Here is a 27,505-nt window from a genome sequence, read left to right on the forward strand (position 1 = left end):
AGGCTTATAGACCTCAGTCAGGATCCTCTAAGGTGCCTAGTTGCAAAACTCTGTAGCCCATATATTCAAAATCTTTCCTCATACAGTTACCCATTTGCAGATCTCACCAAGTCTGTTATCTATCTATTGTTTTTTTTTTAGTAGTAGCTGTTCAAAATATAGTAGGGAATTATTTGATTTTTTTTATTACCAAACCACTGGTGGGTCACCTACCTAGAGGACTACACACCAGGCTACCTATTAGTGAGCCACTTTGCTCTCTCAGTAGATCAAGAGTGAGACATCGATAGTTTGGTAATAGAAAAATTCAAATATTTACATTTACTTCCCTAGTTTATGTAAACTGCAGCTTGTCTAAGGTGGGGAGTGTGATCAAATTTTTGCTTTTGCCTAGTAATCAGAAAACTTAAAAGTGGGTCATCTCATTGTGAATATCTTAAACTGAATAATGATAATCAGATAAATTGTGTGATTTCACATTTTTAAACAGAATTTGTTATAGCACATTTTCATGCACTTCTTAATCCAAAAGTCTTTTCCCCAGCTCTTTTAGACATTGTGGATAGCTTAGATAAATAAGATTAACTGGAAAGTAACTCTTCACTTACATAGATCCTTGGATGTTTTGGTTTCTTATATCTGATTCAAAAACTTTTAACCATGCTAAATAAATAATAAAAATATATAAAAAAACCTGTTTTTCTTCCTTATATAGGAAATTATCCAGCTGAGGGACTATAGGGAGTTTTATTTTAAGAAAAATCCCTACAGTCCAATCTAAATCTCCTTTCCCATAATTTCAATTCATGGCCTCTAGTTCTGGAATTGTTTATAGAGTGAAAATTTCAACTTCATTCATTTTACTATCCTCTCTCAGAGCCTTATAGACCTTAGTCGGGTTTCCTATAAGTTGGCTGGTTGCCATGCTCGCTGTAGCCCACATATTTGAAACCTTTCCCCATATGGACACCTTTTTGCATATCTCACCAAGTAGGTTTCCCACTCTATTACCTGTACTGTATACAGGTCTCTGGAGGCCTCAATTTAGGAAGGATGTAACGCTGCTGGAATGGGTATAGAGAAGGGCAATGAGATTGGTGAAGGGAACAAAGGGAGTGCTCTTACCAAGAAGGTCTGAAAATTGCAGCATCTGGAGACTAGGTGCCTGTGAGGTAATCTGATTGAGATGTATAAGGTTTCTGATTTAAGACTTTGAATAGATTAAGTTCAGTGCTGATGGGATTCTTCCTCTTGCTCAGACTACTCATGTGAGGGGCATAAATTCAAATTGAGGAAGGATGGTTGCAGAATAAATGTGCGGAAGTTTGCCTTGAGCAAGCGGGTTGTTGGAACAAACTTCCATCTGTTGTTGTGGATGTGGATAGCTTGAATAAATTCAAGGAAGAACTAGACAAACTATTGGGTGTGATGGATAGATGAAATGGGAATTTTTTTTTTTTTTGGCTTATGTTGTATAAGCTTGCTGTCTTGCATCATTTAGGCGCCTCCGTAGCCATGTGGGAAGGAGCAGCAGTGCGTAGCACACGCTTCTTGATTAGACTGGGGTTCGAGCCCGTCACCACCAAATACGGAGGATGCAGAAAGGTCAGGAATGACCACCGCATATTCACGGAGCAATATGGCCTTAGTTGCTAATGCTCCTAAAAACCAAATAACAAACATCTTGCATCATTTGCCAATACCAATAATGAAAGTCTTGCTTTCCTTTATCCATTCCAGTGGTCTCAAAAATATGCAACAATATGCAAAATACAAAAATCTTTGTATTGTATGCAGTCTAATTTTGTTTTGCATATTATGTAATATGCATATTTTTCTGATACTGTTCAAAGTTATCATAGATGATATTAACTTGTTAACATAGAATAAAAATATTATCTATAATGTTAATGTGTATAGTGCATATTTATGTATCTATATAATTTTTTTGGAGATGATTTGAATAAATATATAATTTTTGTAACATATTTATAAAAATGTAGTTACTTTATTCTTTGTTATAGTTTGGTGAACAGCCGTGGCCACTCTTTCCAGTGTAAGCCTGCCTCCTGTGAGGTCAGTACGCAATCCCCTCCCGCTAATGGCAACTGTTAGTGAGGATCCCATATCTCTATGGCTGAAACTGGGTGCTCTTGAAAAGCTAGAGCAAGTTGTGCTGGATGGTTATGGGGATCAGCTATACGGAAAGACTTCACGTATTCCTCAGGTCAATAAATTTTTGCGCCAAGTGCCTCTATTTCAAGTAAGTAATTATGATGATAGAAATTTAAACACACACACACAGCACAGAATAAGGATATATCAGAATATTGAATATATATTAAGTTTTGAAGGTTATTTAGTAATTAGAGATATCCAAACAGGATTTATTCTTGTTTGGACGTGTCTGCTACAATGGGACCAATTATAATAAAATCTGAGTTAGCATCCTGTGTGGATGACCTCGCTGTTAAGTTTACAGTATGTTCATTTCAATGCACAATATGGCAAACTCCCATTATAATGTTTCTGCTTTTAATTTTCTTGTTTCTGCAAAGGAACTGTTTAATGTTTCTGCAAAGGAAGTATTGCTTACCCTTAGCCATAATTATGAGAGCTTCCTTGGACTCAGGGGAGATACCCATGGACTGGAGATGTGCAAATGTGACCCCAATTCACAAAGGAGGATCAAAGGCTGACACAAGTAATTATAGACCTGTGAGTTTAACTTCTGTTTCCGGAAAATTAATGGAGGCACTGGTTAAAGAAGCACTGCAGGATCATCTAGACAAGACTTCAGTTATAGCTCGGACACAGCATGGTTTTGTTAAGGGGAAGTCTTGCCTGACCAATTTGATTGGATGCTATGATGCAGTCACTAAAGAACTGGATGCAGAGAATAACTTTGATATTATATACTTGGATCTTAGAAAGGCTTTTGATACTATTGCACATGGAAGACTGCTGCACAAATTGGAGCAGTGTGGCATTAGAGGCAAATTGCTGCTATGGATAAAGGGATGGCTGAGGGGGAGAAGACAGAGAATGGTAATCAATGGACACTGCTCATCGTGGACTAATGTTATTAGTGGAGTCCTCAGGGTTCAGTATTGGGTCCATTATTGTTTTCTGTATTTATAAATGATATTGATTATGCTATATCAAGCTTGCTTAATGTCCAAGTTTGCAGACAATACGAAGGTTGGCAGAGTTGTCAAGGACACTACTGACACTATGCTGCTGCAACAGGATCTGGAAAGGTTGAGCAGATGGGCTGAGAGGTGGCAAATGAAGTTTAACATTGACAAATGTAAAGTACTACATATGGGAAACAGCAACCCCAGAGCAACATATCAACTCTATGGTACTACACCAACAGTGGTAGAGAATGAAAGGGACCTGGGGGTGATTGTGCAGGCAGATATGAAGTTCTCTGAGCAGTGCAGACAGGCTGCAAGAGTAGCTCGTGGTTTATTGTCAATGGGCATAAATTCAAATTGAGGAAAGACAGATGTAGGATAGACGTGAGGAAATTTGCCTTTAGCCAGCGGGTGGTTGGAGGAACAGACTTCCATCCCTTGTCGTGGAAGTTGATAGCCTAAATAAGTTTAAGGCTCAGCTGGACAGGTATTTCGAACGAACAGAGGGGTGAAGTGGAAGTGGTTATTTTTTATTTATTTTTTTTTTTTTTTGGCTGATGCTGCATAAGCTTGCTTTCTTGCAGCAAATGCCTCTACTAATGCTAATACTCTTTACTTTTGACTCCGTGATCAATCCTCTTATGTGCCATGCTTTTTTAACATCTGTGACATCCTGCTTTTTTTTTTTTTTTTTTTTTTTTTTAAGCTCCCAAGAAGGAACAAACGTGGATGTAACTCTTCCCTCCTGGTTTTTGGTTTTGGGAAAGGGATGATAGAGAACTAAATTCTAGGAATCATGTATGATGATTCCTGAATTTTATTTCCTAAATGAAAATTCCTATATCATTTTTTATTTTGGTTTCTTATATAATATTCGACTGTAAGCTTTAAAGGTAAAAAGGCTGCTCTTTACAACTCAGTATCTAGCCATTTATCAGTACATTTGCATGCTCTCCCTAGCTTTTTTAAATTCAAAATTTGTTTATCTTCTTTCCTTGCTGGTATAGCAGTTGGCCTTTTTTTTTTTTTTGTGTGATGATCATGACAGCTCCATGATCATCACACATCATATTAATGTAGTATTATGTTATTACTACATTTATTATGTTTGTAATATATAAGATACATTTTGTTCACTTTAATAAAATATTTTTAAAAATTTTCATTCCTTTTAATAACAAGTAAGAAAAAAGGCTGAAGATATCAAGGAAGTAAAGGTAGTACATTGTGTGCAGGTTTTTGATTTACGTATAAACCACCGTTTAATAAATAATAAAATAAAAATGAAAAATTAATGTTATCTATCTTCAAGAGATAACATTTCAATAAAATATGAAAAACAGTCCCCCAAAAAACAGGAATCCCTCTTGTAGTGCTCTTTAGAGCTAGTCTTCTAGAAAGCACTATAAGAGGAGTTTAAGTATTGTAAATATCAATTAATCCTATAAGAGAAAAAAATGAGCTTTGATTCTTTGATTTATTTAAACTTTTCAATCTTGATATTGGTCATAAAATTACATTTCAAATGGACAACAGATCTGTGAGAACTGCAGAAATTTTGCAAATTACAAAAGGTACAGCTTAAATATATAAATGGAGGTGAGATAATTGTAGAATAAATGTTTTATAGTTTTCCTTTAGTCAAGTAGTGATTTGACCATTTCAATGAACTATTTGATAGCTTGAAAGCTTATTTGAATTTAAAGAGGGATTGTACAAAAACTTGAAAGTAATAGTTAATTTAAATTATCCCCCCCCATTCTACATAAGTGTGCATCTTTACATAATTTTTTCCAATACTAATACAGTACGGTAAAAATTTATTTAATCTTGTGGCAGTTGTTTATGAATGTATGAAATTGTACACAAAATATCAAAGTTATTTTGACATGTTCAGTAGAATTCCATGAATTTTCAATAGAGAAATCGTGGCAAAACATTTCCTTAGAAAGCACTGCAAAAAATTTCCGTGTGACCAGAATGATTTCCAAGGGAAAAATAATTTCAAAACAACCCTATCGCAGTGTTTATAATTAGAAATATCCTATCCATGACTTGTGGAATTAATGTATTGCAATATGTTGCAGTTGTGCAACATTGCAGAATGTAGAGAAATTGAAAAGTAGTCTTGTTGAAACGAAGTACTAGGCAGAGTTGGCCTGAAGACTGCAGGAACAGGAAAAAAGTGACAAGACTGAAGATGAATGGACTTATATAAAGGCTGCAATTCTGGGTGCAGCACATGTAACCTTGGATGAGATCTCAAGGCCAAGAAATAAGGAATGGTATGATGACGAGTGTCGAGTAGCAGTAGAATGGAAGAGACAAGCTGGGATGAAATGTTTACAGCGGAATAGCAGAGTGAATGGTGACCACTACAATTAAAAACGGATTGCTGCAGCTGGGATGTGTAGAAAGAAAAAGAGAGAAGCTTTGAGAAGGAAGGTCGACGAAATGGTGGAACGTTACAACAAGAAGGAAAGTAGAAAGTTTCATAAGAAGATTAAAGAAAGTACACAGGAATTCCGATCAAAATTTACTGCATGTAGGGATAGTGAAAGGCACTTACTGACTGAGAGAAAGTACGTTCTGAAATAATGGAAAGAGCATTTTGAGAGCATTTTGACAGGAGGTAAGATTGAAACAAAACAGCTATTGTACTATACAGTAGAACCATGCATTGAAGGCCCTATCATCAAAGAAATTCAAAAAGTTAAGTGCTTAAAGAACTTTAAAGTACCAGAAGCTGATGGAATAACTGCAGAGTTGCTCAAGAACGGTGGAGTGACACTATGGAGAAGAATACATAATCTTGTTGTTGTTGTTATTGTTGTTATTTTGGTTTTTAGGAGCATTAGCAACTAAGGCCATATTGCTCCGGGAATATTGGGGTTCTCTTACGAAGAAAGGCTTAAGTTTTGCAAATTACAGTGTCTGGAAACTAGGCACCAGCGGGGTGATCTGATAGAGGTGTACAAAGCCTTGAATGGTTTGAGCATGCTCAATGCTGATGGGATTCTTCCTCTAGCTCAGAAAAATCACCTGAGAGGGCATAATTCAAATTGAGGAAAGACAGATGTAGGATAGATGTGCGGAAATTTGCCTTTAGCCAGCGGGTGGTTGGTGGGTGGAACAGACTTCCATCCCTTGTCGTGGAAGTTGATAGCCTAAATAAGTTTAAGGCTCAGCTGGACAGGTATTTCGAACGAACAGTGGGGTGAAGTGGAAGTGGTTATTTTTATTTATTTATGTTACTTTTTTTTTTTTTTTTTTTTTTTTTTGGCTGATGCTGCATAAGCTTGCTTTCTTGCGTCAAATGCCTCTACTAATGCTAATGCTAATATGCGGTGGTCATTCCCTAACCTTTCCGCATCCTTCGTATTTGGTGGTGACGGGCCATACATAATCTAATACCATTAATATGGTCTGAGGAAAAACCCTGGATGAATGGACACTTGGAATCGTACAACCGATTCACAAGAATGGTGATAAACTGCTATAGAGGTATTACATTGCTGAGTGTTACACAAGGTTTTGTCGGGAGTTATTTATAACAGACTGGCAGCATATTCAGAGAAAATCATTGGAAAATATCAGTGTGGTTTCAGACCCAATCACTCAACAGCTAACCAGATTTTCACCTTGAAGCAGATACAGGAAAAAGCATTTGAGTATTATTATTATTATTATTAGCCATATGGTGCAAGGAAGCCTGAGGCTTATGCTGCACCAGCCAAAAAAAAAATTCCCAAGTTACCTTGAGAGAGAGAGAGAAGAAAGGAATCACCAAGAAAGAGGGGAATGATGATATCCAGCTCAGGACCCTGGGTGTGCCAAGCCCATACTCACAAGTTGTGAGCCGCTGGGTATAATATACACTTATTTAACCTATATGTAGATTTCAAACAAGATTTTGATTCACTCAACAGAGAGGAAATGATAAATGATTTCCTTCTCCTGGGCATACCCGCAAAGATTGTAAGGCTCATAAAAGCAACCCTGACTGGCTCTAAAGCAGTGGTGAGAATTGACAGTGAGTTGACAACTCCCTTTGACATTAACCCTTTAAACAGGGTTAATGTCAAAGGGCAATTATTGTTAAACAGGGCAATGCACTCTTTACTGTGTTATTTAACTTGGTTTTAGAGGTGGCTGTCAGAAAATTAGAAGTGACTGGACACATAGGCACAAAGACAGTGCAGGTCTGTGCATATGCTGATGATTGCTATTATTAGTAGGACTAAAGGAGCACTGGAGGAAACAGTGTCTAGGCTGGATAGTGAAGCACAAAGAAGAGGACTTAGGATAAATGAAGCAAAGACAAAATATATGGAAGTCCAGAGAATGACAGATAACATGGAAAATTTAAGAACCAGCAGCTTCTCGTTTGAACATGTTCAAAATTTCACCTATCTAGTTTTGCAGATAAACCAGTCCAACTCTATTACTAATGAAATTAAGTCCCGTATCCTGAGTGGAAACAGATGCTTCTATGCACATGAAAAACTAATGAAGTCTAGAGTACTGAACAGACATTTAAAATTAAGAATATACAGAAGTCTCATTAGACCAGTTGTAACATACGGTTGTAAAGCTTGGACATTAACGAGTAAAGATGAACAGTTGTTGAGAGTGTTTGAGCGTAGAATTTTGTGAAAAGTCTTTGGGCCCCCTACAAGACATTGATGGATCCTGGAGGATCAGAATGAACCATGAACGTGACAATCTTATTCAGGGTGCAGGCATAGTCAGATTTGTAAAGCACCAGAGACTTGCCTGGTTGGGACATGTTATAAGAATGGATGATAGCAGAACAACTAAGAGGATAATTAAATGGAAACCTACCAGTAGGAGGGCAAGAGGAAGACTGCGGAAAAGATGGATGGATGACGTAGAAGAGGACTTAAAGATCATGAGAATAAGAAGTTGGAGAAGTTTGACTTCTGGAAGGGCTTACTGGTGGAACGTCATCGAGAAGGCTAAGACCCACCCCAGGTTATAACACCAGAAGAAGAAGAAGAATATTCCCTTTGTTAAGGGGAAGTCTTGTCTGACTAATTTGATTGGATATTACGATGTGGTCACAAAGGAACTGGATGCAAAAAATAATTTTGATATCATATACTTGGATTTCAGGAAAGCTTTTGATGCTGTTGCACATGGAAGACTGCTGTACAAATTGGAGCGGTATGGTATTAAGGAAAAGTTACTGCAATCGATAAAGGTATGGTTGAGTGGGAGACGGCAGAGAGTGGTAATAAATGGACAATGCTCTACATGGACAAATGTTATTAGCAGAGTCCCCCATGGTTCGGTGCTGGGCCCATTGTTGTTTTGTGTATTTATCTGAAGGTATATCAGGCTTAATGTCCAAGTTTGCAAATGATATAAAGGTTGGCAGGGTTGTTAATGACAGTAAAGACAGTAATGCTACTGCAACAGGATCTAGAAAAGTTAGGCAGAGGGGCTGAGAAGTGGCAACTGCAGTTTCACATTGACAAATGAAAAGTACTCCATATAGGTAGCAGTAACCCAAGAGAAACGTACCAACTGTATGGTACTACACTCAAGGAGGTGGAGAATGTAAAAGATCTGGGGGTAATTGTGCAGTCAGATATGAAGTTCTCTGAGCAGTGCAGATGGGCTGCCAGAGCAGCTCATGGAGTTCTGTCGATGATATATATAGGAATTTTGCTAGCAGAAACAAGGTGATTATCCCTTCATATAAGGCAATGGTCAGGCCACACCTCGAGTATTGTATACAGGTCTGGAGGCCTCATTTTAGGAAGAATATAGAGTTGCTAGAACGAGTACAGAGAAGGGCAACAAGATTGGTGAGAAGAACAAAGGGGAGCACTTACAAAGAAAGGCTTAAGTTCTGCACAAGTTGCAGCATCTGGAGACTAGGCACCTGCGAGGTAATCTATTCGAGGTGTATAAGGCCTTGAATGGTTTGAGCAGGCTCAATGCTGACATGATAATTCCGCTTGCTCAGATTAAGAACCTGAGGGGGCATAGATTCAAATTGAGGAAAAACAGTTGTAGAATAGATGTGCGGAAGTTTGCCTTTAGCCAGCGAGTAGTTGATTGCTGGAACTGACTTACATCTGTTGTTGTGGAAGTTGATAGCTTAAATAAATTTTAAGTCTAAACTAGACAAACATTTGGAGTGACCGGATGGGTGAAATGGGAAGGGGTTTTTTTTTTGGCTGATGTGGTATAAGTTTGCTTTCTTGCATCATATGCCTGGGTTGCCTACCAAATCCTTCTGCTCTAATAGGTGATACTAATTACAGTGGTACCTTGGATTGCGAGTAACTTGGTCTGCGAGTGTTTTGCAAGACGAGCAAAAATTGATAAACGAGCGAGGTCTTGCAATACAAGTACAGTCAGTCCTCGTATAACACATGTTTACACTACACGAATTCGATCATACACGATTTTTATAAATAGGGGAACGATATCTTATATAACACAAACCGAATTCGCTTATGCAAAATTCGCCTTTGTGTTTACAAGAAATGGCAGTGGAACGCAGAATCACCCCAACTGAACGCAACACGATAGGAATGAAGAGAAGATTCTGAAAATGTATTTATGTTTTTTATATCAGTGAAGGGGAAACACGTTTCACCATAATAACGTAAAAAAGCAACACAATTCCAGCTATCGGTATGTAATTAGATCGAGTTTACTACCAGTTTATAACAGATTCCATTAGCAGAAACGCAACTGGAAACTGTTTTTATTGTTTTATGGTAGTAACCCCTAGAAATATGGTTTAGGAAATTGTGAGGTGTTAATAGTGTATCTCTGCCTTTATGGTGTTGTTTATTCAGTTGCTACACTCGCGCAGCTTTGTTTATGTGTATCAAGGGTGCCTCCTTATTTTGTAATTGTGCTTTATTCCCAAAAAATGTCTGCCGAGCGTCACGTGATCACGTGCTGCTCGGGATTGTGGTTAATTGTCTCACATGCTCGGTCTCAGTCGGCATACCTCATTCGTATACAGTCAACATTGTAGTGAACATTCGTGCTAACGTTGTGACCACGTGTATGTGCATAAAGCATTTTTTTTTGTGTTCAAATTTGGTGACTGTTATTTATTAACTGTGCACTACGAAAATGGCCCCAAGGAAGAAAACGGTTGAAAAGGAAGGTGGTAAGAAGAAGGAGATGATTACGGTAGAAGTTAAGAAGGAAATCATCGAGAAGCACGAACAAGGTATGAAAGTGGCCACCATCGCAAGATTTTATAAGAAGTCTATGTCAACAATTTGCACAATATTAAAGAAGAAAGAAGAACTACGGGGACTAGATGTAGCAAAAGGAGTCACGAGAATATCAAAGCAGCAGCCACGTATTCTGGAAGATGTAGAAAAGTTGCTTTTAGTGTGGATAAACGAGAAGCAACTAGCAGGTGATACTGTGACCGAGAACTTGATCTGTGAGAAGGGAAAGGCCTTGTACGCCGGCCTCGTAAGTAAACAGCCAGGTACGTCTACAGAAAACGAAGAAGGCTTCAAGGCGAGCAGGGGATGGTTTGATAACTTTAAGAGGAGAAGTGGCATCCATAGTGTTGTGAGGCACGGAGAGGCTGCGAGTTCGGACGCTAAGGCAGCTGAGGCATTCGTTGCCGAGCTCCAGAAGCTCATGGTTTCCGAGTGTTACCTGCCGCAGCAAGTTTTTAATTGCGATGAGACAGGGCTTTTTTGGAAAAAGATGCCAAAGAGGACCTACATTACAGCAGAAGAGAATGCCATGCTCGGTCACAAGCCCATGAAAGACCGTCTCACCCTCTTGCTGTGTGCTAATGCAAGCGGTGATTTCAAAGTCAAGCCCCTGCTCGTGTATCATTCTGAGAATCCACGAGCCTTCAAGAAATGCAAGGTGCAGAAGAGCCAGTTAACCGTTATGTGGAGGTCCAACAGCAAGGCTTGGGTCACTCATATCTTGTTCGTTGAGTGGATCAACGAGGTCTTCGGTCCTGCAGTGAAGAAATACCTTTTAGAAAAAAAACTGCCACTCAAAGTCTTGCTGGTTATGGATAATGCTCCTGCTCATCCTCTGGACCTTGAGAACGACTTACTGGAAGAATTCGAATTCATTAAGGTCCAGTTCCTTCCTCCCAACACTACTCCATTACTCCAGCCCATGGATCAGTAGGTCATTTCGAACTTTAAAAAGCTTTACATCAAGGCACTATTTCAGCGATGCTTCGAGGTGACCGAAGGAACTAACCTTACCCTCTGAGAGTTTTGGAAAAATCATTTCCACATCGTAAACTGCCTCAAAATCATCGATAAAGCCTGGGATGGGGTCACCAAGAGAACCCTCAATTCTGCTTGGAGAAAATTGTGGTCTGATTGCGTTGAGGGGTTTGCTCATGAACAGGAGCTGCCAGTTGTCGATGAAATTGTGTCCTTGGGGACGACCATGGGACTGGAGGTGAATAAGCACGACATTCAAGAGCTGGTGGAGGAACATGGCCAGGAGTTTACCACCAACGAACTGATGGATCTGCATCGTGAGCAACAGCAAGAGGTTATGGAGGAGATCTCGTCTGAGGAGGAGGAGAAAAAAATGGAGACATCCCTCTCTTCAAATGAGATTAGGGAGGTACGTAAAATGTGGGAAACAGTGCAAAATTTTGTAGAAAAGCACCACTCGAGTAAGGCTGTGGCAGTGTGAGCGATGAATCTGTTTAACGACAATGCAATGTCATATTTCCGTGAAATCCTCAAAAGGAGGCAAAAGCAAGTGTCATTGGATAGGTTTCTTGTTAAAGTCGCACAAAAAGAAAAAGTCAACAGATAGTAGTGATTCCGTTAGTGACAGTGAAAGTCGTCCTACCCAATAATTAATAAATTCAATCGCTTTTAAAAATATAAAAAAGGTATGTATGTATTTTGTATTAATCATTTTTACAGTATATGAATATTTTTGAGTTTTGGAACAAATCATCTGGGTTTCCATTATTTCTTATGGGGAAATTTGCTTTGATATACGAGTGCTTTGGATTACGAGCACGTTTCCGGAACGAATTATGCTCGCAAACCAAGGTACCACTGTATATCCAATCGCAAAGGACTAGGAAAGCGTATACATTGATGAAAGTATATCAGGCTTAATGTCGAAGTTTGCAGATGATACAAAGGTTGGCAGGGTTGTTAATGACAGTAATGGCAGTGTGCTACTGCAACAGGATCTAGATAATTTGGGCAGATGGGCTAAGAAGTGGCAACTGAAGTTTAACCTTGACAAAGCAAAGTACTGCATATGGGTAGAAGTAACCCCAGAGAAATGTACCAACTGTGTGGTACTACACTTAAGGTGGTAGAAAATGAAAAAGACCTGGGAGTAATCGTGCAGTCAGATATGAAGTTTTCTGAGCAATGCAGACAGGCTGCCAGGGCAGGTCATGGGGTTTTGTCAATGATATATAGGAATTTTGCTAGCAGGGAGAAGGAGGTGTATAAGGCAATGGTCAGGCCACGCCTTGAGTACTGCATACAGGTCTGGAGGCCTCATTTTAAGAAGGATGTAGATTTAATTGAGCGTGTACAGAGATGGGCAACAAGATTGGTGAGGGGAATGAAGGGATTCTCTTACCAAGAGAGGCTTAAGTTCTGCAAATTGCAGTGGCTGGAGACTAGGCACCTGCGCGGTGATCTGATTGAGGTATATAAGGCCTTGAATGGGTTCAGCACGTTGAATTCTGATGGGATCCTTCCACTTGTTCAGATTACGAACCTAAGGGGGCATAAATTCAAATTAAGAAAGGACAGATGTAGAATAGAGTGCGGAAATTTTGCCTTTAGCCAGCGGGTGGTTAATTGCTGGAACAAACTTCCATCTGTCCTTGTTGAAGTTGATAGGTTGAATAAATTTAAGGAGGAACTGGACAGGCATTTGGAGGGAATGGTGTGATTTTTTTTTTTTTTTTTTTTGGCTGATGCTGCATAAGCTCATACACTTGCTTTCTTGCATCACATGCCACTACTACTACATAGCCAAAGCCATCTCAAACATATCAAGAAATATGAGAGAGGCAGAAGATCACTGCTAGTACTTCCCAGCCATTCACATTTAGCAAAATAAAACCACACACAAATCATGTAGATTCTTTAATGAAATTATTCGACTTCAAAGCACTTTCAAATGACATAACTTATTCCACTAGTAAGCTCATAGCTAACAGTGCAGTCCATGTATTCAGAGGTAGAGGCAGTGTTGTAACTAGAAAAAGTGGACCCCAATGCAAAGTTTAGTGTGGTTCCCCCCCCCCCCCCAAATATTGGTTTTGGTAAAAATAAAAAAAAATCCTTAATTTCCCTGGAAGCAGCAGCTATGAAAAAAATTATTGTTCACAGACAATAAAAAAACCTTGCATTTTTACTCGATTAAATTTTTTTTCTGTTTTGGGCAGGAAGGCAATAGGCCTCAATGCACCACATTGGCTGCATTGGCATAGTTATGCCACTGGGTAGAGGCTTTGTCAGAACCACCCAGTTTAGAGACCATACCATGCTAAAGGTTCCCCCAGCATCAAAACAGAGATAGCACAGGAGAATGCCATGCTGGACCATCTCTGACTGCACCTTACAGGAGCTCGGCTAGATTTGCCTTTTAGGGATTTTTAAGAATGCAATTCAGGGACATCTAGACAGAAATGGCATTCTGAAGAACACACAATATGGTTTTGTTAAGGGGAAAAATGAGATTTAATTAACTTGGTTAGCTATTTTTACGCAGTTACTCATGAGTTTGATGTGCAGAATAATTTCAACATAATTTATTTTGATTTTAGCAAGGCATTTGATAGTCTCTTGTGAGAGCTTACTGTGTAAGCTCTCACAAGGGACTGTCAAATGGAACAAGTTCTCTGCAAGTTGAGGCTGACAACTTGAAGAAATTCAGTCAACTGGATAGTTACTTACGCGAGAGCACATAATTAAGTCTATTTTCTTATTTACTTTTTATATATTTTCTTTTTTTATATTTCTTTATATTTTTATTCTTTTATTATTATGTTTATTAATTTTGTTATATTTTTATTCTTTTAATATTATTATGTTTATTATTTTTATTCTTTTATTATTATTATATTTATTATTTTTGTTATATAGTAGAACCCGGATAAGAAGTTTTCGAAGGGACTGGAGGTTTAGAACTTCTTACACAGGAAAACTTCTTAGAAGGGAAAGTGACCTAAGGGTATGAAATATTAACTACAAAAAATGAAAAGATACATAAGTTAAAGATCATTTTTAAGTACTATTTCAGAATAAATATTTCACTCTGCCTATGGGAAACATTTTTAAACTGGGGATTTATAATTGCTTAACGTGCTCCTCATTACCAAGTTGGAAGGATGAGCTCCTTTGGAGTTTCAACATACCTTAAAAGGTCACAATTACAATAAGACAGAGCAACAATCCACTAAGCAATTTTGAACTGTTCATAACCATCAGAACTTAACGCTTAACATGGTATACATATCCAATTATGGATATCGAACTACCTTGAATAAGCAATGCTTTGACACTGGATTCTCGAATAGACAACACTTTGCCAGTGGATTCTCAGCGGATTACCACCACCCAGGGGTATCTGCCAAGAATAAGTAACATCAGTCTTCTCCACTTGCGAAGCTTTGCTTATTAGAGGTAGTGCAATATCAGGGCAACTCGTGATGGTATTCACAATATGAGTTACATGTATATCAAAAACGATTCCATTTCACCTACTTCGGTGACTTACTACGAACTAGAATGATGCATGGCACTAACTTGTTTGATTACAAAAATGTTTATATTGTTGTATATTTTTTTTAATATCAAAATAAAAAATTTCTATATTTAAAAAACGTTTTAAATGGGAACACGTCATTATAATAATACACTGTATTCTTTATCACAAACTTTTTTTATGCGGAAAAACTTTTTACCCAAGAAACTTCTTACGCGGGAAATTAATACATTACAATATATAGAGTTGAAACTGGGACTTAAGAAACCAAACCTACTACAGGGAAAAACTTCTTATGCAGGAATTTCTTATCTGGGTTCTACTGTATTTTTATTCTTTTATTATTATTATGTTTATTATTTTTTATTTTGGCTGGTGTAGCAAAAGCCTTTGGCTTGTTTGCACTATATGGCTAATACTGAAACTTAACAACCGTTAAATACAGATTTTTCCATACCACTGTATTCCTCATTCTTTGATGCAGTTCTTATGTTCCTTTTATCTATTTCTCTTCACTGAACCATATTTCAAGCTTCTGTTCTGTGTTTTGGTGTAATGTAAATTATATGTTTTTGTCCTATGATGTGAAAAAAAAAACAACCCCTACTTCAAAGAATTAAAAAATAAGTGTTTTGTTCTCAGTAATAGGTGGACAAATTATTATTTGTTGAGTTTATATAGGAAAAGCAATTTTCCTTGTCTACGGTTTGACCAAAAAGGAATGCTTTTGATTATGATTTTTTCATTATGATAAACTAAACGAGCCTTTCAGATTTCTTACAACAGTATTTCACATATTTCATTTTATTAATCAGCAATTAGGTAATTTAGTAGATTCACATTATCAACTCAAGGTGCAACCTTCACCACACATTTTATCATTTAGTGCAGTGTATTTTGATTAAAAAAAAATGGTTGGGGACTGCTAATCTAATATATTACTTATTTGTCAAATAACATATAAGTAAATAAATTTCATATTCATATAATCACTTATATAAAGCATATAAGGGAATAAATTTATGTTTAGATATTATGGAACTAAGAAAGATGCTTAAAATATAATTTATTTATTTTTGAAAAAACTGTATAGTTTGTAAACCACCAAATTAAGATACTCTTTTGAATAAATTGCTTCCCCAAAATTTTAGATTATGAAAATTTACAAGTAGTAATATATCTAAATGCCATTGAATGTTTGTGAAACTTTGATTTAAAAATATTGAAAGTTAACTCTGCAGATTTTGGTTTTAAAGTTTAATTATAAAATATAAACTTTTTTTTAAAAAATAATAATATGCTAGCTTATAAGACAAATACATTTTGCTATTTAGAAGCTCTTGTTTTAAAGTTATCAAATAGAAATTCTTCCAAAATATACCACAATGGCCATTCATAATGAAGAAGTTATTGTCTAATTTTATCACTGATATATTTACCCCCAGGGGCTCACATCTGGTGAGTATGGGTTTGGCACACCAGGGTCCTGAGCTGGATATCATCATTCTTCTCTTTCTTGGCAATTCCCTTCTACTTCTCTCTCTCTCTCCCTCCCTCCCTCCCTCTCCCCCCCTCCTTGGGTAACTCGGAAATTTATTTTTTGGCTGGTGCAGCATAAGCCCCAGGCTTCCTTGCACTATGTGGTTAGTAATAATAATAATAATAACAGTAATAATAATGAAAGTTGAACTTGTATTTGTATCAATGTATGTAATTTATATATGTTGAATTTATATTTATTGTAATACAATGTAAATGTATTCATTATGTGCAAAGCCATAATGGTAATTCAATGCTTATGAATGTTCTAAAAACCTTTGGGATCCTAAGGATTTTTGTCTTTAAAAATTTTTCATGGGCTCCCCATCCCCTAATATTAACAGAATTGTTTCGTTCTATGAATTTTCTAGATTTAGGCTAAAGCAAACCAAATTTCATTAAAAAAATCTTGCAAATAGAAATCCAGCAATTATTATTATTATTATTACTGTTGCTCTTATGTTATTTCTCCCTGATTGGGGGTTCCACCTTGTGATAGTTATTGCTACCAAGCACACAGGGTGGTTGTTGTTATGTCTGGCGTTACTGTTGGTCGAGGAACTCTCTGACTATCCTACAGGTGTTCAGGATTGTGACTTTCTGGAGTTCCTTGTAGGTGTTCACTGGGAGATGTATTGCTGCTAGGCTGTTATGTTTGGCACCATACAGGTGGGCGACATGATGATCGTTATGATGTTGCATATGTCACTTCTTTGATCTCCTTTCTTAGGTTCGTGTACTTCCCGAAGTACATAATAATAATTATATTAATAATTATTATAACTGTAATAATAATTATTTCTTTTTTCCATACAATGTGTGGAAAAAAGAAATTCATAGATTAAATTTAGTTTTAATACAGTAATTTTGTTAGCTTTGGATAGTCTATGCCTGATTTGCATATTGTTTTGCAAGACTCACGAACATGATGTTGTTTGTGAAGAGATACACATATACAGAGAAAAGCAGACAAAAAAAGAGTAATGTTGTTGTTGTTTGGTTTTTAGTAGCATTAGCAACTAAGGCCATATTGCTCCAGGGATATGCTGTGGTCATTCCTTGACCTTTACGTATCCTCCGTATTTGGTGGTCACAGGCCCGAACCCCAGTCTAATCAAGAAGTGTGTGCTATGCACTGCTGCTCCTGCCCACCTGGCTACGGAGGTGCCTAAAAAAAAAAAAAAAAGAGAGTAATAAATATTATACAGTTGTAATTGAACTAAATGGTTAAGTTTAGAGAACATAAATCTATAGAGTTTTAAGTGTTCTATAAAGTTATAATCTTAGAATTTAATTTATAAGGAGATAATTATATTTACTTTTCATTTCTGTTAACTACAGAAAATGCAAAAAAATCATTTAATTGCAGAAAAAAAATTTAATATGCTTGAAATGTAACTCACTGTGTACATTAATTAACTTGTTAAATATTTATATGAAATTTCTGTTATTATTTTCAAGGTTACCTCTGTGAATCCCCCAGGGATTCATAGACAGAGTTTGAGAAATACTTTTTTAGTGGAATAGCAACTTCTGTGAAATGTATTGCATAAGTTCATTATGTATTTATTTATTAACTCTTTTATATTTAGTTTTGGGGTTCTTTGTTACAAAATGGTGAGTTCAGTAACACTTATATTGATATAATGCATGATGAACCATATATGCTGTGTACTAGTCAAAAGTAGTGGATAAACCAAAAAAACTCCAAGCCTCCAGCCAACTGACTATTACTCCTAATGTTTCTCAGTTATTCAGAGAGAATTATATTATGATCACCATAGATTATATAGCTGTGGTGTTTATCTACAATGGCAAAAATGATATCTGAAGATATGTTAAAAATATATAGTTTATAATTATAAAGCAGAAATGAATTAAGTGTTAATCATTCAATAAAAATTCAGTTTTTTATCATAAAATGTAATTGCTGCTCTCTGATATATGTGATCATGCTGGATTGCCTGCCACTAAATATTTACTGAAAATATTTATGACTTAATACTTGCAGTAAAAGCCATAGATATAGCATTTATGCAAATACCTCATGTCAGATGTTGATCTATTGCCAAAAGAAAATTTATTGCTTAACTTGAATGAGTATTAAATAACAAACTATAATGAGATTTGACAAAATATGGTGATTAATTCGTGATAGGGAGAAATACAAAAAAATATATTTTGTAACAAAATTTTAGAAAAGTCTTAAGAATACTTAGTTAAAAAAAAATTGTGCACATAATACTGTTAATAATATCAAGCTTGAAAGTAGTTGTGCCCTATTGTCAGAGTAAATGAGCAAACTGAATATCCATCATGAATGTCTTTTTTTATCACTAATATCTGATGCTATCACTATTCATTGTGATGTATGGACAGAATACATTTTTGTTTGACGTGTGTGGATCGGACACACACACACACACATATATATATATATATATATATATATATATATAGAGAGAGAGAGAGAGAGAGAGAGAGAGAGAGAGAGAGAGAGAGAGAGAGAGAGAGAGAGATCTCAGTTCACTTGTGACAGCCTTGCATATTCTATTATGGGGTGCACTTTTCATTTTGATTTTGTTGAAAGTAGCCTACTAAATTCTCATCATCTTTTGTTAACTCTAAATAACTTTATACCTCTCTTTTCTGTAGTAATAGATATACATAAGTATGATTTACCAATATTGTTATTCCAGAACAAAATAGATGAAATACACAAAGCAGTTGCCCAAGGAAGACTTCGAGAAATACAGCATCTCATTGATCGTAAGAAACTGGCATTTTGTCGGGATCAAATGGGAGCAAGCCCTTTACATAAAGCAGTTCTCTTTGGTCAAAAGGAAATTATATCATATCTTTTAGATCGCTACGGAAGTGTGATTCATGCAAGAGATCATGTATGTATACAGTTCAAATAGCTATGTTCCTAGAAAATTTCATATTTTACTTTATTAAAATGTATTTATTTGTTGTTATAAAATTGGTTTTCTTTATTGATTAGGTTCAGTAATATACAGAGTATTTTTCTTCAAAACTATTGCTGAACTTCAGCTTTCATTAAGTGATTTTAAGTCAAAAATATTATATGAACATACACCGATGAGCCAAAACATTATGAACACCTACCTAATATGATGTTGATCCTCCACATACAGCCAAAACAACTCGTAGCCAGCGAGGCATGGATGCTACAAGGTTTCTAAATGTGTCTTGTGGTATCTGGTACAAACACATAACCAGCAGATCCTTTAACTCCGTAAGATCTGTGGTTGAGATGCCACAGATCAGAGTTGCTGTTCCAACACAAACCACAGATGCTTGATGGGATTGATGTCTAAGGAATTTGGAAGCCAGGGCAATACCTGGAAGTCTTCCTCATTTTCCGTGTATCAGTCTCGAACAATCCAGGTGGTGTGGCATGGCACATTATCCTGCTGAAAGATGGCACTGCCAGAGGGGAAGACCGTTGCCACGAAAGGGTGTACCTGGTGAGCAATGATGTTTAGGTAGGTGGTAGACGTCAGAATGCCTGGGACATGGATGATGGACACAGGATATCCCATCAGAACATCAGGTAAAGCATTACACCACCACCATAAGCTTGTATTTGTCCCACGGTGCATACAGGCACCATTACTTCCCCAGGTAAACGATGCACCACGTGGAACCCGGCCATCCACATGGTGCAACAGGAAACGTGATTCATTGGACCAGACAACCTTCTTCCAATCATTCAAGGTCCAGTTTCGATGCTTGTGTGCCTATTGTATGTTCTGTTGCCAGTGAACCACGGTTAGCATGGGCACTCAGAGTGGCATGTAGCTATGCAGCCCCACATTCAGCAGTGTTCGATGTACTGTGTGTTGTGACATATGCATCAAAAATGCAGTTTTGGAAGTCTGTGTAGTGATCCCTAATAACAGGTTTTGGGCACTCCTGCAAGATAGCAGTGTAGGTTTCTGCATTCACCATTCCATTTTTTTTTTTTTTTTCTTTTTTGTCCTCGCCTTTTTCCCATTATATGTATAAAGTCGGCATTTTTTACTGTTTTGGCATGAAATTTTTACGACTGGATGCCCTTCCTGATGCCAACCCTTTATCTGGGCTGGGGATATGCGGTGGTCATTCCCTGACCTTCCGCATCCTCCATATTTTGTGATCACGAGCTTGAACCCTGGTCTAATCAAGAAGCATGTGCTACGCACTGCTGCTCCTGCCCACCTGGCTATGGAGGCGCTGCATTCACCATTCCATTAATAAACTTAATTCGCCCCAACACTTTGCTTGTTATGCAGCCCCAGACCATCTGACCGGCTGGGAACTTTACAGTCTATGTTATGCAGTCAGGATGGTATGCCTCCGATTTTTGTCTTCTGACCTATCGCTTCCCATTCAAGTCAGGCAGGTTGAATTTCGATTCATCAGAAAAGATGACAGTGTCCCATTTCTCTTTTGTCCATGAAACATGCGTTTTAGCCCAAGCAAGTCGCTTCTTCTCCATTTGTTAGGTCAACAAAGGCTTCTTCTTGGGCCAATAGGCATGCAGACCACATTCTGAAAGCCATCTTTGGATAGTTCGTGCACTTGTTTCAATGCCAGAGGCCATGTCAAAGTCCAGTTTTAGATCAGGAGCACTAGCATGGCGATTACAAAGGCATAGTCGTTTCAAATATCAATCTTGGGAAGGCATAGTCACTCTCTTAACGGCCTGATCCAGGTCTTCTCTTCACATCACTGGTTTCACACTGTAATTTCAGCAGCCGGGATACTGTTGACTGGTGGCAGCTTATTTTATCAGCAATAGCACACATAGAAAGCCCCTCCTTAGACAGAGCAACAGCTACACTTTTTTTCTTAGTGTCAACAGGACGTATGGAGCCATGCTTACTCCTCCGCAAAACAGGATACTAATGTGTGTGTGTGTATACCCTTCCAACACCATATTTATAGAAACAGCTGATGCAATACCTTACAATTACTGTCTGATGCAATACCTTGCAATTACTGTCTGATGCAACAGAAGCATTATTTGACACAATACGTTTTGCTTTGCGACAAACAAAATGACTGTAGTCAAACAATATATTATACGTTTCACTACAAATGTTACTTTTTAAGGTGATGCAGTTTTTTTTTCCGCCACTGTAAGTTTGAATAGTATTCTGTAATTGTACATAAGTAGTAAATGCATCTCTATATTCATTTCTTCAACTCAGCACAAATATTCTTGTAGAAACACTTCATTTTAAGTTCAAAAAATCACAAAAATGCTAAGAAATATAAAATTCTAATATCTAGGAAGAAATCATTTGGCAGTTATTATTTCCCAAAGGTAGGAATCAATGCGATTAACTTTCTGTTCAATTATTATTATTTCAGATATTCCTTTTTCGCACTCTTAGAATAGGTATTTCCTTACTTACCAAGCTTACTAGGACTAGGGCTTAGTTACTCAGTCTGCCTTCCTTTCCATCTGGGATCTCAAACATTCTCACTGTAGTTAACAATTGGATGACTAGGGCATTGGGTATCTTCCTCTCTTAGCAGCAAATATGATCAGCTTCGTTGGCGGCTTCTTCTCTGATGACTTGGACTTACTGGACTCCTGACTCATCTGCTTCTTGTCAACTCACCTCTTGGGTCTTCTAAGGGCTCTCTTTTATGTCCGAAATTCTCCCAAAGTTTACTCAATCTCAGAATTTCGTTGGACGACGAAGTGAGGACTCGTGTCCGAAGCACTCGAACAGCACATGATCGCATTACTCCATCACACTACATGTCTGGCACATCTATTTAGGAATGCATAAAGAAATCCTCTTCATTACCTTTTTCAGAATGGAAGGGTGATACCTAATATGTCACCAAATACAGAGCATGTAGAAAGGTCAGGGAATGACCACCGCACCTGAGCAATATGGCCTTAGTTGCTAATGCTCCTAAAAAACCAAATAACAACAACAACAACAACAACCTAATATTTGTTAATGCTTGTTACATGCTAAGGGTATTTCACTTATTCGTGTGAATGGTTTCTTGCTCTCTTTGTTTATATGACCAATCTACTTTCTCTGACCTGTCTGCCCTCTCAGCAAAAGTCGCTACTTCTTGGGTAAAGAAGTAGGCTCCTAGTAACAAGCTTATGTGCATTATCATTTAGTTACAAACGGAGTTTTAAAATATTCTCTTTTATTAGCATATGATATGTTAAATAACATTTTCCTTAAAATATCTGGTTTTTCGTTAGCTTACTGGGAAAATACTAGTGAATATTGATTTGTACTGTTATTAATAAGTAGCATGGCCATTAAAAGAGAAACAAAAAAGGTGGAGTAATTAAGCAAATACAGGTTAATTTTGTAGTGGAAAAGTTAAATGGGGGTGGGAAAACTCCACTGTGTAACACCAGCACATTGCATTATTCACAGAAAATTGGGGGGGGGGGTGTAAAAGCCGATTATACTTCAGTGGCCATCAAAGCTTAAAATTCAGTTGCACGTTATCCAGTTATAATATTATTTCCATTTCGGTGTGTGTGTGTGTGTGTGTGTGTGTGTGTGTGTGTGTGTGTGTGTGTGTGTGTGTGTGTGTGTGTGTGTGTGTGTGTGTGTTTTTGTTTTTGTTATTTGGCTTTTAGGAGCATTAGCAACTAAGACCATATTGCTTTGGGGATACGTGGTGGTCATTCCCTGACCTTTCCGTATTTGGTGGTCACTGGCTCGAATCCCGGTCTAATCAAGAAGTGTGTGCTACGTACTGCTGAGCCTGCCCACCTGGCTATGGAGGCACCATGTGTGTGTGCGTGCACATGTTAAAATTATTTTTATTTTCCTTTTCTGGTAGTGATGTTTTTATATATTTTCTAAAAATATAAAAATTGTTTAATTATCTGTATTTCATATTTAATTAAAGAAACTTGTTAAATTTTGATTCATAGCGTGGCCGCACACCTCTTCATTATGCTTCAGTATTACCTGATGGAGGAGAAATTTACCATATTTTACTTGATGCAGGGGCCGATAGTAAAGCAACTGATGTTGTAAGTGCTTTTTGCTTTTCTTATGTGTTTTAGAAATTGAGGAGGTTTAAAAACTTCATGGATTTCTAAATTCTTTAGTATTAGTAGTAGTTAATGATGCAAGGAGATAAGTTTATACAGAATCAGCAAAAAAATAAATAAATAAATAATTTTTCTAATTCTTCTTTAAATTTATTCAAATACCCATTTCCATAACACCAGATGGGAGTTTTCTCCAACAATCAAAAACCATCTGAATGAAAGCAAATTTCCAGAAATCCTTCCTGAATTTAAAATTATGACTCCTCATGTGTGTTGTTACAACAAGACTAAGGATGCTATAAACACCACAATCAGATCTCCTTGCTGGTGTCTAGTTTCCAGGTTGCAGAACTGAAGTCTTTCTTGGTAAGAGTATGCTTTTGTTCCCTCACTAATCTCATTACGCTACTTTGTACCTGTTTCAATAGATCCATATCCTTTCTAAAACAAGGCTTCCAAATCTGTATTCAGTACTCAAGATGTGGACTGACCATTGCCTTATACAGCAGAATAATTATCTCTTTATCCCTGCTGGAAAAATTCTTGTATATCATTGACAGATCCTCACGAACTGCTCAAAGAACTTAATGTCAGAACTCACTGCTCATAGAACTTAATGTCAGACTGTAACATTTAGAGACCCTTAGGTCTCTTTCGTTCTTCACCACCTTGAGTGTGGTACCACCTAATTAGTATGTTATTCTAGGATTATTGATGTCCATATGCAGTACCTTTCATTTATAAATGTTAAATCTTAATTGCCACTTTTCAACCCATCTGCCTAATTTGTCCAGCTCTTGTTGCAGTCACCTCCTAGCAGATATGCCACACTTGGGCCCAAATTTTTACTTTCCTTAAACATATACAACTCTACAATGTAATCTAAACTTTGACCATTTTCATATAGAAAAACTATGCTTTTAAATTTACCATAGTTAGGCACATTATGGCCTTGTTGCCCTTGTGTCATAAGGCCCATAAACAAACATCTTGTTGCAGTAGCATACCCTGATTACTGTCATTAACCACTCTGCTAACCCATGCATCATCCTCAAAATTAGAGATTAAGCCTGGTATGCCTTCATTCATATCATTAATAAATATTGAAAACAACAACTTGCCCAGTACTGAACACTAAACCCTGGGGGAACTCCACTAATAACATCAGTCCAAGAAGCACAGTGCCCATTGATGATCACCCTCTTTTCTCTCTCACTCAACTATCTCTTTGTCCATAGCATAGCAATGACTTTGATATTACTGCTGATGCCACACTACTCCAATTTGTACAGCAGTCTTTCATAAGAAACAGTAACAAAAGCTTTTCTGAAATCTAAGTATGTGATGTCAGAATTATTTTTTGCATTCATTTCCTTTGTTATTGAGTCACAATTAATCAGATTAGTTAGGCAAGATTGCCCTTAAAAAATTCATGCTGCGATTGCCATATAACTATATTCCTGTATAGATGGTCCTGCATTACTTCTTTAACCAGTGATTGCGTTCTTAAGGTAGTATAAAAACATCCTTAAGGATCTTTTAAATTTATAATGAATATACATAGATGTACACATGTGCATAAGCTTTGCTTAATAATTATTTTATCAATGGGGATGATGAGATTAATCTGCTTAATTTATATGTGTATAAAACTTGATTCAGTACAGTTGTTACTTCCAGGAAGTGTATAACTTTTAAATAAACACTCAATTAAAATTATCAATCAACCATTCACTCTATAATTTACATATAAAAATATTGTTACTAAAATAAGATAATCCTAGGTGCTTTAGAACATTTGACTTTTTGCAAACTGTTAAACAGAAATTGGAAGTTTTTGACACATTCTCAGTTGGTTCAAAATATAACTTGTGAAATGCTTATTCATTTACAGATCAATATTAATGATACTATTGTAATACAAATTGCATGAGTGACTGCAAGTCGGTCAACAATGTATACAACATATGGCAGTGGCATCATTTGTTTCTAAATAGTTGATAGTTACCTGTCTTTTTTTTATGTCATAAGAAGAAAACAAAAAAATTATTTCTAAACATTTTCAGTGTATTCTGTAACTTATTCATATATGTTTGCATTCTTATTACTTTGCCTATCAGATTTCATTTATTTTATGAATTTTATTTTCATTTCTGCATCAACTTATTTCAATGTCTAACTATTTAGTTGATCAGACTATTAAACTTTTCAAACTGATAATGAAAATAAAGAAGTTTATGGAAGGTTATATTACTAAGCCACTTAAATAAATTATTAGTTTATTTTATTAACTTTAACTATTCATTTGTTTTGCTTTTGACTAAGTTTTTCATTAAATCTCATTTAAAATATACAATCTCTGCTTTAGTATAATGAAACATTGCTATTAATTTATAGTCCACATGTTATGCTAAACTTTTTTTCTTGTGTAATTTTTATGATTATTTTCACTTCTGGTTTTTTATTGTAGTTTGGAAATAAGCCTGAATATTATCTACAAGCTAAAGATGAGCTGAATCTACAGCAATTAAGAGATGGTGGTGCCCCTGGAAAAAATAACAAAAGAGCTAGAACACTGAAAAACAATTACCAATATAATGAAAGAAAAAAGGAGAGAGGTTATTCAGCTAGTAAGTAATCCTCCAAATATTTAATAAATAATATTCTTAGCCACTTTTATGAATATTTGTAAATTATTGTAATTTTGGTTTTAAAAAAAAATATTCCCAGATGTTTTTGTATTCCTGCTTTATAGTGATATACAAAGTATATTCAAAAAGGTAACACAATAAATCTCCCTGAGTTGGAAGAATGTCACATCACATTTGTTATTATTCTTATCTGGAAGTAGTATGCAACTTCTAACATGTTTAGATGTCAGTGGATGTATACTTTAACATGGACTGGTGTCACAGTCCATGTTAAAGTATACATTGATTTGACACAAATATCGTAACTAGTAGTGCAATGCATGATAGTGGAATTGTAATGTTTTAATTGGGGTAATTTAAGTAGTTCAAAGGTTCTAATCATGTAAGTTGGCAATTTTTTTTTTTTTTTTTTTTAGCTAAGAAATTTCATTTCTAGTAAGGTTATAACTAATTTAAAACTCTATGAATATAACGATATAGCGTAATACACATTATCGCTGCATAACTGGTGAACAGAATAATGTTATTATTGCATTTAGGTATCTATTAATAGTGTAATATTCTCAAATTAAATTGAATTTAAATGGAAATCATACCTCAGCCTAGAGCAGCAGAGCAACAGGCTCAAAGTAGCAGGAGTGCTGTGGCTCAGGGGGGGCAGTTCTTCTACAGAGATGTTGTTATTTGGTTTTTAGGAGCATTAGCAACTGAGGCCATATTGCTCTGGGGATATGCGGTGGTCAGGCCCTGACCTTTCCGCATCCTCCGTATTTGGTGGCTCACGGGCTTGAACCCCGGTCTAATCAAGAAGCATGTGCTAAGTTCTTCTACAAACCATGGTCTTACAAAATGTGTTACTTGTTCAATTTTTGTAGATCTACCTGGAACAGGACACAATATAGCCAAAGAGCCTTTGGCTATATTGTATCCTGAGTGTGTGTGTGTGTTTGCTTTCATTGCAAAGAATGTGACGAAATTAGGCATGAACTCCAATTCTGATGGATGGGCACTTATGAGATCCTGAAGAATAGGGAAAATGCCCTTGAAAAAATTAAAATGAGGGGCACATCAATCTCCCAGTTGCCCAATTCAATGCCAGAGCTTACACTTATGCATCAGGTAATGCAGTGGCAATCTCCAAGGCATAATGCACTGGTCCCACAGGAAGTGGCTTTTTGTCAAGGAAATAGGGAATATTGTGCAAAAAAAAACATAGGTGGATTAGGACCAGGATATGTCTGCTAAGGCAAAAGATGATGTTGTAGAGGAGATATCATCTTTTAAGGGCACAGACGGTAATATTGTTGTACATATTGACACTAATGATATTAAGATATTGAGGACTTGTTAACAACAATGTTCGG

General features: G+C 36.6%; 1 protein-coding gene across 1 annotated transcript in view; it reads left to right on the forward strand.

The window, feature by feature from the left end:
• The first annotated feature begins 2,101 nt into the window (after positions 1–2,101).
• The window catches only part of LOC150079425 (uncharacterized), a 227,770-nt gene continuing 202,366 nt past the window's right edge, over positions 2,102–27,505 (forward strand). The window contains exons 1-4 of the mRNA XM_090383066.1: positions 2,102–2,263; positions 19,130–19,330; positions 23,368–23,469; positions 25,961–26,120. Of these exons, the coding sequence (XP_090239192.1) occupies positions 2,102–2,263; positions 19,130–19,330; positions 23,368–23,469; positions 25,961–26,120 (625 nt within the window). The remainder of the gene's footprint in view (positions 2,264–19,129; positions 19,331–23,367; positions 23,470–25,960; positions 26,121–27,505) is intronic.

This window comes from Mastigoproctus giganteus, chromosome 10, assembly GCF_048544385.1.
Source record: "Mastigoproctus giganteus isolate SK-2022 chromosome 10, ASM4854438v1, whole genome shotgun sequence".
Taxonomy (NCBI): Eukaryota; Metazoa; Arthropoda; class Arachnida; order Uropygi; family Thelyphonidae; genus Mastigoproctus; species Mastigoproctus giganteus.